Source organism: Kwoniella botswanensis, chromosome 1 (genome assembly GCF_036426115.1).
Source record: "Kwoniella botswanensis chromosome 1, complete sequence".
Classification (NCBI taxonomy): Eukaryota; Fungi; Basidiomycota; class Tremellomycetes; order Tremellales; family Cryptococcaceae; genus Kwoniella; species Kwoniella botswanensis.
The window spans coordinates 14,447,810-14,460,266 of record NC_088599.1 but is presented as its reverse complement, the minus strand read 5'-3'; the positions used below and the strand labels follow the sequence as shown (position 1 = coordinate 14,460,266).

Sequence of the window (12,457 nt, the reverse complement as noted above, 5' to 3'; positions counted from 1 at the left end):
TGTCTTATGTATCTCATGTCCTTATGTCAAAATGGTCCCCAAGTGAGGCATTTGCTAAGATTGATCCGTAAAGTTTTTGCATGATTCATTCACATCATTAAACCATCCCTTCGCATTACATGTCATCCTACGACCATCCTGTATGTTCTTCCAATCTAACTTCTAGTCATCTTGTTAATCTTTCCACCAAAACACCCACCTAACCCAAGGCCTTCTATAAGTTTGGATCATACCAGCCTCCCTCCTCCACCTTCAGCGATCAACTCCCTTTCCACCCCTTTACGCTCATACCATCTCCTTACTTCATGTAAACTAGCACTGGTCACTCCCAACCCTAACAACGTAAACAAATCCCTCAGGGATAAAGCTTCAGTTTGGAAAATATGTTGTAAGATCGGTAAATAAATTAATAACAACTGGACGAAGAAAGATATCGATATGGTTAAAAATAACATTTTATTCTTGAAGATCGTACATGTCAGTCCACGATTTTGTAATGCCGATACTAAATCGAGGAAGACGAATCCTGTGAATGTCTATAACAAAAAATATACTTTCATATTAGCTTGAAATCTTACGTTGGACATGACGTGAATCGCCTTCTACATGGCCAATTGTTTGACATTCCACTCACCATAGTCTGATCCCTCTTACTCATGCTTCCATCACTGATCTCCCTCAGATAGATATACAGCGTCCCTAGTACAATCATCGTCGCGCTGAATGCTACTCTTCCAATTAACCTCTTCGACAAAACATGATCTCCCTTCTTTCTTGGTGGTCGTCTCATAATCTCTTTATCTACCGGATCTACACCGAGGGCTTGGGCGGGTGGTCCATCCATTAGAATATTGATGAAAAGGATTTGCATGGCGTTCAGTGGATTTGCCAATTTGAAAAATGTCGATAATGTAATTAAACTCAACGCAGCGACGGCGGTTGAGAGTTGGAAAGAAAGGAAATTTTGAATATTGTAAAAGATCGATTTCCCTTCTTCGACCGCTGGTAGGATAGATGAAAAATCATCATCTACCAATATGACATCGGCAGCTTCTTTCGCCACGTCCGTTCCCGATTTACCCATTGATATACCGATATCAGCCATTTTCAGTGCTGGTGAATCGTTGACCCCATCCCCCGTCATGGCTACCACCGCTCCTCGCATCTGCCATGCCTTGACGATAGCCATCTTGTGCCGAGGGGTCGTACGTGCGTAGACCGATATCGATGGAACTCTCTCGATCAGTTCTCTCTCGGTCAATTGGTCCACTTGCGTTCCTAACATGCAGCTTGAAGCTCCTGCTAAGGGATTGATGGGACTTCCAGAAGTTGAGGAAGGGTTGACTTTCAATCCTAGTTGTTTGGCTATGGCCAACGCTGTTGGTTCAGCATCTCCAGTGATCATTACCACCTGAACTCCAGCGTTATGCAAGGCAGATACAGCATGCGAGACTCCCTTTCGAGGTGGATCCATCATAGCTTGAAACCCAACAAAGATCAGATCGTTCCCTTCGCCCTTGGGGAATCCATAAGCCATAGCTATGACCCTCAGCCCTCTTGCAGATACTTCGTTGGCTCGGTCGAGGATGGTCTTCTGCGTTGAAGAGTCCAAGGAAGGCGTAGAGGAATCGGTAACGTAGAAATATCGACATTTCGAGAGGACTTGCTCGACCGCTCCTTTGAGGTAGATCATATCGGAGCCGCCGTTGAGTGAGCCAGTGACACTCATGATTTTCGTTTCGGAGCTGAAAGGTATTTCAGATTTGCGGGTGAAGTTCTGATATACATATACCTGTCAGCTAAGCAGGCCTCTCGTCCCATGCACTCCAGCTTACCCTTCTTTGATCATCAACTCCTATCACCGGCAACACGTTGAGCAGAGCCACTTCGGTAGCTTGGCCGACGTTGATACCTTGTTCATTCTTGAAAGCGTTATTGCATATACTTCCAACCAAAGCGGTCTTCTTCAATGCTTGAGATCGAGCAAGTTCAGGCTGATCGGGACGTTTGGGTCCAAAAGGCGAAGTGACGTTCAACAATGGTGAGAGATCTACCAGATCATCGACAGCGTACATGTGCGTGACGGTCATTTCGTTTTTGGTGAGTGTACCTATAAAGACGTTGTAAGCTGAATTGCCCACTACTGTCCGAGCTTCAGCTTACCGGTCTTATCAGAGCAGATCACACTGACACTACCCAAAGCCTCTACACTAGGTAGTTTTTTGACGATAGCTTTCCGTTTAGACATCCTTAAGACACCCAGAGCGAGAGTAACGGTAGTGACAATGGGTAGACCCTCGGGGATTGCAGCGACAGCGAGTGACACTAAATGAAGAATGAGCTTCGAGTCTCGCCATCGTGTTGAGACAAGCTCACCTCCTATCGTGAACATTTCCAACCAATCTCTATTCTGCAGTACACCGATGAGGAAGATCACTCCGATCACACCAAAGGAGAAGAGTGAGAGTCGTTTGGCCAGGTCGTCCATATCCAGTTGTAATGGCGTTCGTTTCTCCTCGACCTATATTTTACATTACTGCCATCAGCTATACGTAGATCATTACCGCTAGCCGGATAGCTGACTTACATCTTGCATCATGGAGAATATAACTCCAAATTCAGTATCTTTGCCTGTACCAACTACTATACCTGATCCGTGGCCTGTAAAGTACAGATCATTAGCTATCGAGCTGCGCTGATCTTTCATATCTACTGAGTGAGGAAGACTTACCACTCCTGACAAGTGTACCCATGAAAGCCATGCAATGTCTTTCTCCCAAAGCTTTCCCACCACCTTCACCATGCGTATCTTCACCTTCGCCCCTCTCACATATATCGGTGTTCTTCCTCGCTGGTCTAGTCTCTCCGGTCAAAGCTGATTCGTCTATTTCTAATGATACAGCAGTGATCAACCTGATATCGGCAGGTATACGATCTCCAACTGAGAAAGTGACCAGATCTCCTGGAACGAGTGCGTTGGCTAAGGGAGTGAGGGGATGGCCATTCCTACATTGTCGATTAATCATCAGTCGGAGGTTAATGAGAATCTCTGCAAGATGGGCCGGACTTACCGTATAAGATGACAATAATGAGGTACGAGCTGGAAGCACACGCTAGTCAGCTTTTCGGGTGCGAGGAAACCCAATATCGTAGAGCTCACCTTGTTTAAAGCTTCTAGAGATTTCTCAGATCGCTGCTCTTGCACGAAGCCGACTGTATATCCCATACAAGTCAGCTATTTCCTCTAACATATAGACGACATCGTATGGTAGAACGAGTGAAAGAGGTAAGGTCGCGGATGTGAAAATCGGATATTACTCACCAGTCAACACAATCCCCACGGCAACCACCACACAAGCTGCATCATCATAATTCCCCATCAATGCACTAACTACGCTACTACCAAGTAAGAGCAATATCAGGGGGTTCTCGTACACTTGTTTGGCGAACTTGAGGAAGAGTGGGTCAGCGGGCGGGAGCTCGAATTCGTTGGGACCGTATCGAGCTAAGAGGGCTGAGAGTGATGATGAAGGTAAACCTTGAGTAGGATGAGTGGATAGTTGTTGAATGGTTTCCTATATACAATATGACAATCAGTCTTGTTTCATGAAAAGTACCGAGCCGTTGGCTCAATACGACTGGATTTCGGGAAGATGTGAGATTTTAGACTGAAGATGTTATTTATACTCACATCAATAGTCTTATGAGCGAATATCGCACTTGGAGTTTCCCTCTGTCTTCTCTCCGTCTGTATTCTCCTATCTTCTTCCTCCAGCTTCAATTGTTCATAATCCTTCTTTCCCATAATCCTCTTTCCTACTCCAACTAATCTACCTATAAACCCTTCTTCCTCTTGATCTATAGGTTCTCGGTAATCCAATCCACCATTTGTCAAAGGGAAGTTATGCTGGGACCTATAAGGCGAAGCAGCATGGACGTGGGATGAAGAATCCCGTCTGAGGGAGGTAGTAGGTATTCTAGGTGAATGATGGAATGGAGGGAATCCATCGGTGACTGAAGCTTGTCTTCTGAGAGTGGTCGAATATGCATATCCACCGTTATTCGTTACTGTCCCAGTCCCACCATTATCAATCTTACCAGGTTCATCCACCAATCCACCTAACGTAGGATCATACTCGTTACTACTGTTGGAATAACCCAATCCGATATTACCATATGAAGCAGAACCTCTCGATATGGTATTAGACGCATTCCTACCTGGAATACCATACGATGAGGCCGATGCACCTCCTCCGGGTGGTGGAAGGGACATGATTCCTGATTTGGGAGATTCAGAACGAGAGGGCGGCGGTGATCTGCGTTTTAGCGAGGACGATGATAGAGGTCGAAGGATCGAGGCCATATCATGAGTGGAGTGGGCTGGCGAGTGAGGATGAAAGGGATCTTGGACTGAAGAGAATAAGCAATGCTAAAGTGACTCGATCGTTGACAGTAGGATGAAAGTATGGAGGATCTACTGTATGTATGGATCTATAGCAAGTGGAAGCAGAGGTAGATGCTGCTGTAGGTTGTCAAAGTGATCTTGCTGCTGCGAGTACGGAGCAGCTGCAGTGTCAGGTTAATTTGATGCAAGAGGCGCGTCGAAGGTGATGGTGGATCTGGCCGACATGGGTTTGAGGCGGTTACTACCTCGTACCAACTGCAAATCTGCGTACATGAGTCATCTCTCGACATCAGTGTTGTTAGTACAATCTCAACAACGGACTAGATACATGACCAAGATATGCTCCCAGAATACTATACCAGCTAGAAATATACAACATCAATCGGTTCCTTCTTCATTAATCCGTTGAGTCGAGCAAAGCATGATCAACGCGATCAACGTCCTTCCATTCAACCATTCGTGGAGATGTAGATTTGCGACCTTACCAACATCGTGGCTATCCTTTTGATTTTAGCGAAGATCCAGGTATATTCTTATGATCCCATCCCCTCGTGTCGTTCTGTGCTGACCCTAGGGGATCATTTGAAGGTGGGACCAACTTGATTTCCCAAAACACAACACAAGGCTGTCTAACTCATTTCGCTGTAAATTCAGCTTTGTCTTCGTGTCCACGGAGATTGGTTGTGCTAGAAATCCACTAGTACATGTTATGAGTGTATTTTCAGCTGACGAGTCAGTTTTCCATGGTGGTTGATATTGTTCAGATACAGCTAAACATCAAATGCCAACAATGTTAAGCTACAAACTTTGCACAATACATTATGACGTTGTTGAGTTATGGGTATAGAAAGTATGAATAACATTACTGTTCCAAATACGGGACTGGAAAGTACCCCATTAAACATTCCTTCCCACCTATCCACAATACCGATACAACGATAACCCATTCCTTCCCCACTTCGTAAAATAAGATGTTATCTGCAAATCCACAGGCGACCACTGTAGTGTGGTACAGCTCCTCAGTGGGGAACAGTCCCATATCTACATAAGGTAGGCCTTGCGGAAGGATGTCAGATTTGTTCTCAACTTGTATTTGATTCATCTGGATTAGAAGATGGGGAGAAGGGGTTGAGGAGGTAGAATTGAATTCGAAATGATATTCCAGTATATGAAATTTGAGTGTGAGATTGCTGACTAGTCATGAGAGACTCTCGAGCATGCACTGCTTTGATGATCACTTTACACTTGCTCCTTGTCCTGTTACAGCTTGTGCGCCACTAGTGCTCAACACCCATCGAATATCATTCCGGATGATCCGACCTCCGAATTCTGAAACAAACTCATTTCCGACGGAACTCGGTCGACACTGCGCTTTTGTTCGAGATCAAGACGTGTTTACTGTTGACATTTACATTGCAACACACACAATTAACAGAGTTCTGCAACTACATTTCACCCGGACCAGCCAAAGAAGAACTGGCAGCTTGTGCGAGTATGCCACCGACAACTTCAATATCAGCAAAATCACAATCAAAGACCGACTTATCTCGTGCCCCGAGTGGTTCGATACAACTGGGTGTCAACCTACTTCAAGCTTTGTTATTCGATAGGAAATGGTATTGGCTGTTCGTATCTCTGCTCCTCATAGGGGAAGCTCTCTTAGGAGTACTGATAATATGGAAGATACCTTGTGAGTAAAATCAGCTTCTTCTTCACGGCCTGTCCGTGCTTGTTCAGCTGATATGTATGGTCGTGCGTATGACAGATACCAAGATCGATTGGCCGGCTTATATGCAGCAAGTAGAAATGTTCTTAGATGGTGAGAGGGATTACTCAAATATTGAAGGAGAGACAGGACCATTAGTGTGAGTACCATCTCATCTCCCTTTCATGCTGGTCGAGACACACGGTTGGGGCTGGTAGACGTAGAGGTTTTTGACTGATAATTGTGGATTGTGGATTTAGTTACCCAGCATTGCATCTATACATCTACACGTTATTTCACAGATTCCTTCCATCAATAGAATCCATCCGACCTGCCCAGTACATCTTCTTGGGATTCTATCTCACCACTTTACTCCTAGTATCGACTGTATACTACTTATCAGGATCAAACAATGGCAATACCAGAAACAAGCATTATCCTCAAATCTTACTTATCCCTTTATGTCTTTCAAAAAGATTACATTCGATATTCCTCTTGAGGCTATTCAACGACCCTATAGCTATGATGATCTTTTATGGGAGTGTGCTGGCTATGATGAAAGGTGGGAAACCCGGTTGGAGGATTGGAGGTGTTCTGTATAGGTAGGCTCCATCTTTTGATCATCAGTGAGTATCGAAGTACTAGCTTACTGGAAAGAACTACGTTTTAGTTTGGCATTAGGCGTAAAGATGAACATTCTCCTATTCTTGCCGGGATTGTTAGTGTTGCTGTTCCAATATAGAGGAGTTTGCGGGACGATTGAATCAGTGATGACAATCGTAATCATTCAGGTGAGTCGCGAGGACCGACGTGCATCTCGCTCGAATACCAGCATTTCATCGAAGCCGTTTGACTGTAACGCAGCTAAATCGACAATATGTTGTCAGGTTCTATTACCATCCCCATACTTCCTCTCATCAACATATCTCTCCAAAGCATATTTCACCTCTGCATTCGACTTCTCACGTCAATTCTTGTATGAGTGGACTGTAAATTGGAGATTTATAGATGAGAAGATGTTCTTGAGCAGGGAAAGAGCGACTTTGCTCTTAGCTGGACATGTGAGTGTATAACTGAGAATCCCACTCTGCTGCGTGATACATCACAAAGGTAGCGTGCAGCAATTTTGTGTTGAAAAGAAACAGTAGGTTGACTTATATTTTGATATGAAATAGTTGGGTGTGGTCATACTGTTCGCAGCGTTCAAGTGGTCACCTATACCTGGAGGTACCTTGACAGTGCTGAAGAATGGTTTGAATAGATGGTCAAGACCTGCTATCGGAACAGGACAATTACCATCTTATCGTGAGTCATTCAGAACAACCTGTCAAGAAGTCTTCTACGTACCAAAACGTGAATCAAATAATACTGACATATCTTGATCGACCATTAGATATCCCTTTAACACTATTCACATCGAACCTTATAGGAATTTTATTCGCTAGATCATTGCATTATCAATTCCAATCATGGTACTTCCATCAGTTACCATTCTTAATTTACTCAGGTGGAGCATGGAATAGTTTATCCTTGGGGTGAGTCCCTCAATATGTTGTTGATACAGGTGGAAAGCTGATGCCAATCGATCTGGGATTTCTGTTTCGCAGGATCGCGATATGGCTGATGATTGAATACGCATGGGAAATCACACCTGCTACACCTCTCTCATCGGGTTTGCTTGTGCTAGGGCATGTCTTGATACTTGGTGGACTGTTCTACAAAGGGAGCGGTGTATCAAATCAGGGCAAGGCAGAGAAGAAGAGTCAGTAGGATATGGCATGATACACTTGCTCGATCGTATGCATCGATTCACTACGAATGTAGTCTGTTGCATCAGATACAAATCATACGTATCTACCGATTGACAGGTAACTTCGTAATTCTAACATGTCCTCCTATGTCAACTATCTCCTCCCAATCGGCGGTAGCAGTGTAACGACGACTGTTTCGTCCGATTCGCAAGTGCATATCAGGAGTAGAATGAGATGAGCTGATGTCAGCTCAAATCTTATCATATATGGTGTCATTCGCCTCCCAGCGTGTTGTTCCTAATCAGTGGGTGGTCAGTCCGTAGATGGTCAATCAATTGATGCATATGATGTTATACACCCAAGCAGAAGTATTCGGTACGGGTGGTGAAGGACTGCCAAGGCTTTGCTATCCACCATGTCACTGTTGTGAGGAGTCATCCAACGACTATCGACCTGATTGTGTGTGGATGTTGTATGTGTGTGTGTAAATGATCGATCAAATACCAATCTGATTTTTTGATAAACATTTAGACATCTCAGCTATCTTTCACATCTTGGTCTTTCTATCTCATCCTATTCATCCTTTTGGCATCTTACCGACTGGATATATCTCCTCCTCACACGCTCCCCCTGGTCTCCCTCGCAAAGATATATATATACACCGTGTTCATACTTAACTCTCACATCAGCTGTACTTACATCTCAATATCTCATATCCTTACCTCCCCCTCGTCCCTCCAGACTCCTCTCAAGGATGACCGACGACCCTTTTCACCCTCACGAAAGTACCCCTGGTCATTCACCAGATATCGAGATGGCTTCTCCTACCGACCACCCTTCTGGCTCACCTTATCACCCATCCACCCCACCCCACCAAGCGTCTTCAGCCTTGTATGGTGGTCAATCACCAGAGATCTACACTTCACCTCAACCCAGTGGCGGCGTACCTGCAGGATCATCCAGCGCTCCTCTTCAAGCTACCCCTCCTAATTTGGGTAAGAGGAACTTCTCCGCTTTGCCTCCTCTAACTCCTCGAGAGTCGGAAGAACGCGAAAGACCCAGCACTGGCCTAGAGGCTGGCTTAGGTCTAGGATTAGAACTGGGAAATCCTTCCTCCTCTGCTTCTTCAAGGAATAACCCAGATCTTTCAACTAGCATCGACCGACCAGATAGACAAAGTGAAGAGGTGGCATCTCATCTCCTAAATCAACAAATTCATCTTGCCCATCCAGAGGTTGTCGAAGACGAAAGGGGAAGTTATGCTGCTCCTACAACACCTAATCCGACACCTGCAAGAGGTTCAGAACAAAGTGAAGCCATGGATGTGGATCAAGGCCCGGGTCAACCTCCTGCAGAACTCGTCGAAGCAATGACCAGAACGAAAAGGTTACAACGACGTATTCCAACTGATCCCCTTCCGGTCAACTTCAAGCCAGAGGTAGTACCGAGTAACCTCGATCTGACTCCTGATGAATGGAAAAAGGTCAGATTCGAATCGATAAAAGCGGATTTTAGGAAGACCTTGTTACCCAAATGGAGAGGTGAGTAGTCTTACCTGCCTTCACTACTTGATACTCTATCCGCATTGACATCATCCCTACTTCCTTAGAGCCATCCGGTACCCATAGAGTGATGGCTCCTTCTGGTGACCTGGCATGGGTCGATCCCTTCGCCTCCCCAACGCTCCCGCGAGCATTGATCCCAGAGTTGAGAATTCCACCCGACTTTGGTATAGACGATTTTAACGCCGCTCGAATCGGTTTGAACTTTATGGAAATGTTGGCGGACGACCTGAAATCTGGCGAGATGACCCCATTGGATCTCGATTGGCCGGTAAGACGACATGTCTTTGGATGTATCATGATGCAAGAAAGGGGTGAAGCAAGGACCCTTTTCCCTACATCTCTGGTGAGCTTTGTTGTAATTCTATTCAGTCGCCCCAGCTAATTCAGCAATGTAACTATGACAGGATCGAACCATTCTACCTGCAAGGCAATTTGAAGGAGTCGATTTGGACGAGACCGCCGCCTACACCTTTCGAAGGCCTTTGCAATGGGCCAGACCTCAACTCCACGTCACCTTTGAACTTTTAGCAGCTCAATCGAGTTTCAAAGATACCATGAGATTATACGGATTCGAATGTGGTAGAGTATTCCATTGCGATCCTACGTTAAGCCTCGAGCCGCATATTATCTCGTTAATCACCACTCAGCCCCATACTACCGAATTTGAAAATCTATATATTACCGTTTCGGAAATGATCAGTGCAGGTGGAAATTCCGACGTCTATAGAGGGACTTTACACACTCACGCGCACGGCGAACAGAAGACGGACATTGATGCGGAAGACAGAGATGTGGTGATCAAGGTGATTTGTCCAAAAGCATTCGAGGATGATCCGAGATGGGCTGCGAAGAAAGCGACCACGCGAGAGGCGAAACAATCGATGATCAACGAAATCACCATGTACAATAACCATGCGGCTGCGCTTCAAAGCGAAGTCATCCTGCGCTATTATGGATTATGGGAATGGAAGGATCAATTGAGGAAAAGCGATGGGGGTGACAGCGGAGATATGACTGAAAAGTCCTATCGGGTATTCATAGAGGTATTGGAAGATGTGGGTATATCAATGAATCAAAGATTTGGTTGGCCAGAGAATACCAGTCCTGACTCGATCAGGATCGAACACAAGTGAGTGTTGTTTTAATTACGGTATCTGTGCAGTTCTCGTGTTGGAGGATGGGTTGATGCTGACATTCTCCCGATTTCTATCGAGGTAAGAATGGAAATCTTAGCAGCATACGCTCAACTTCATAAAATGAAGGTTCACCATGGATACATTGGACCCGAAGTCATCAGATTCAACCCTAGAATTGGATATCCAAGTATTGATTCTGGAATCCGATTGATCGATTTTACCCATTCGCTCGTGGTTAGGTACTCTAGTCATTGCAAGGACGAACTTGATCATCTCCAATTGCTCTACAAAATCACGCATGAAGAACTGATGGAATTCTTCCAACAGATGAGAGAGAATTTCGAGTCGTTCACTTACATGGATGGATTGGGTCAACCGGAGTCGGATGAAGATTTGGATATGACATAGGGTTTGTATAGTGGTTGGGGTGTATTATGTTTTTACGGCCATTGTCTAGGGACGTTGTCGTTGTCATTGTCATTGTTGTCACGGCTTCTGTCATTTTGATGACTTGATAAGATCGTTGTAGCTTGTTAGTCTGGAGATCATGAAATAAATCAGTCATGTATTGTTGTAACCTGTCAATCCCGTCTCGAGTTTCGAACGTTTTCAATCCCAGTTCCGTCGGATACGAAGATGCGAAGATGCGAAGAACGAGCTTTGTCCCATCCTCCACCTCGGATTCGAATTGAAATGGAATTCCTTTCTTTCCTCGCTAAGTTATCTCACAGACCGTATATCACTCTCCAGCCTCAGCTATCACATTTAATAGTCCAACAGCCATTCCTAAGAGGTCCAGAAGTCTAGGAAATATACAATGGCAATAGTAGAAGAGATCCCCTCATCCCCTGATCCTATATCAAACCAATCATCTTCAACCCGTCAACGTAAAAACAAATCCAAAAGTAAAACCAACAAAGAAGTTCCCTCTTTGGCTATACCACTTCGTACACCCTCTTCATCAAGTTCATCGACCAGCACCAAACCTCTAATCGGTGTAGATCTACCTGAAAATTCAAGTATATATACCCTAAATCCAGGTGAAACTATCTCAACAGATCATCTATCCAATAACACCACCGAAGAACAAGAAGAAGAGGAGGAGGAAGGGGACGATGAGATATTCAATACTTTGATATTGGCCGTACCATTCACTTTCCTTTATTTGTTATTGGATATTTTAGTTCATTTGCAATATAATCATAGGCCTGATAAGTCGGATCTGATGAAGGGCTGTATAGTAGCGTTACCTAGTGAGTCTATTCATCCCATTGTCAAAACCGAATGATAGGATCAAATCAATCAATGTTGATTCTGGTTTTTGGGATATGCAATGGTAGCTCTTTATATGATAGTCTTGTATAGTAAGTATACTTACCTCATCACTCATATCATCCCGTTAGGTGGTAGGTGATAGCTGATAGCTGACGTATAAATAGCCAACAGACATGCTTCTCATTGGATAACAAACTCGTTCCTCATATCCGCTTCTCTCATAAGTGGATGTAGGTTGATATGGCTAGTTAACAAAGCTTCATGGAGCGTGGTCACCGCTGAGGTAAGTACGACTCATCATGGATCTATCAACTTTTGGACCTTTGTTATTCCTCGTTGTTGGTTGTCCTTTAACCAAACTCGAACTCGACTGACCGACAAATGCTTACCTTCCGATAAACCTCGTAGGCCCCTCCGATGGGTACGCTCTGGATACTTACCATCGTCCAATTACCCTTATCTCGAGCGGTGCTGGCTCTGGGTTTGGTAGGAGGTTGGATATGGTGGAAAGGAATGAAGCTGATGCCATAGTCAGAGTCTCAAGCAAAGATAAATTGCATGTATCTTGCGATGTTCACGAAAGTACACCAAAACATGTGAGATGAAATCCAAGAGCTTGC

General features: G+C 44.6%; 4 protein-coding genes across 4 annotated transcripts; 3 read left to right on the top strand and 1 right to left on the bottom strand.

Annotated features, from left to right (window-relative positions):
• Positions 1-227: 227 nt before the first annotated feature.
• On the bottom strand, positions 228-4,273 carry L199_005465 (calcium-transporting P-type ATPase, PMR1-type; the record flags this gene model as incomplete). The annotated part of the gene is made up of 11 exons (XM_064891176.1): positions 228-536; positions 635-1,777; positions 1,836-2,110; positions 2,164-2,325; positions 2,377-2,521; positions 2,588-2,661; positions 2,732-3,006; positions 3,072-3,100; positions 3,161-3,213; positions 3,323-3,575; positions 3,692-4,273. The coding sequence occupies 11 exons, from the start codon at positions 4,271-4,273 to the stop codon at positions 228-230; spliced, it is 3,300 nt and encodes a 1,099-aa protein (XP_064747248.1).
• Positions 4,274-5,899: 1,626 nt separating this feature from the next.
• L199_005464 (uncharacterized protein) lies at positions 5,900-7,880 on the top strand (the record flags this gene model as incomplete). Its single annotated transcript, XM_064891175.1, has 8 exons — positions 5,900-6,095; positions 6,171-6,270; positions 6,371-6,712; positions 6,781-6,901; positions 6,998-7,171; positions 7,286-7,415; positions 7,504-7,645; positions 7,718-7,880. The coding sequence occupies 8 exons, from the start codon at positions 5,900-5,902 to the stop codon at positions 7,878-7,880; spliced, it is 1,368 nt and encodes a 455-aa protein (XP_064747247.1).
• Positions 7,881-8,615: 735 nt separating this feature from the next.
• On the top strand, positions 8,616-10,970 carry L199_005463 (uncharacterized protein; the record flags this gene model as incomplete). The annotated part of the gene is made up of 4 exons (XM_064891174.1): positions 8,616-9,402; positions 9,471-9,769; positions 9,831-10,555; positions 10,646-10,970. The coding sequence occupies 4 exons, from the start codon at positions 8,616-8,618 to the stop codon at positions 10,968-10,970; spliced, it is 2,136 nt and encodes a 711-aa protein (XP_064747246.1).
• Positions 10,971-11,379: 409 nt separating this feature from the next.
• On the top strand, positions 11,380-12,368 carry L199_005462 (uncharacterized protein; the record flags this gene model as incomplete). Its single annotated transcript, XM_064891173.1, has 3 exons — positions 11,380-11,815; positions 12,002-12,120; positions 12,246-12,368. 3 exons carry the CDS (start codon positions 11,380-11,382, stop codon positions 12,366-12,368), a joined length of 678 nt encoding a protein of 225 aa, XP_064747245.1.
• Between the last annotated feature and the right edge of the window lie 89 nt (positions 12,369-12,457).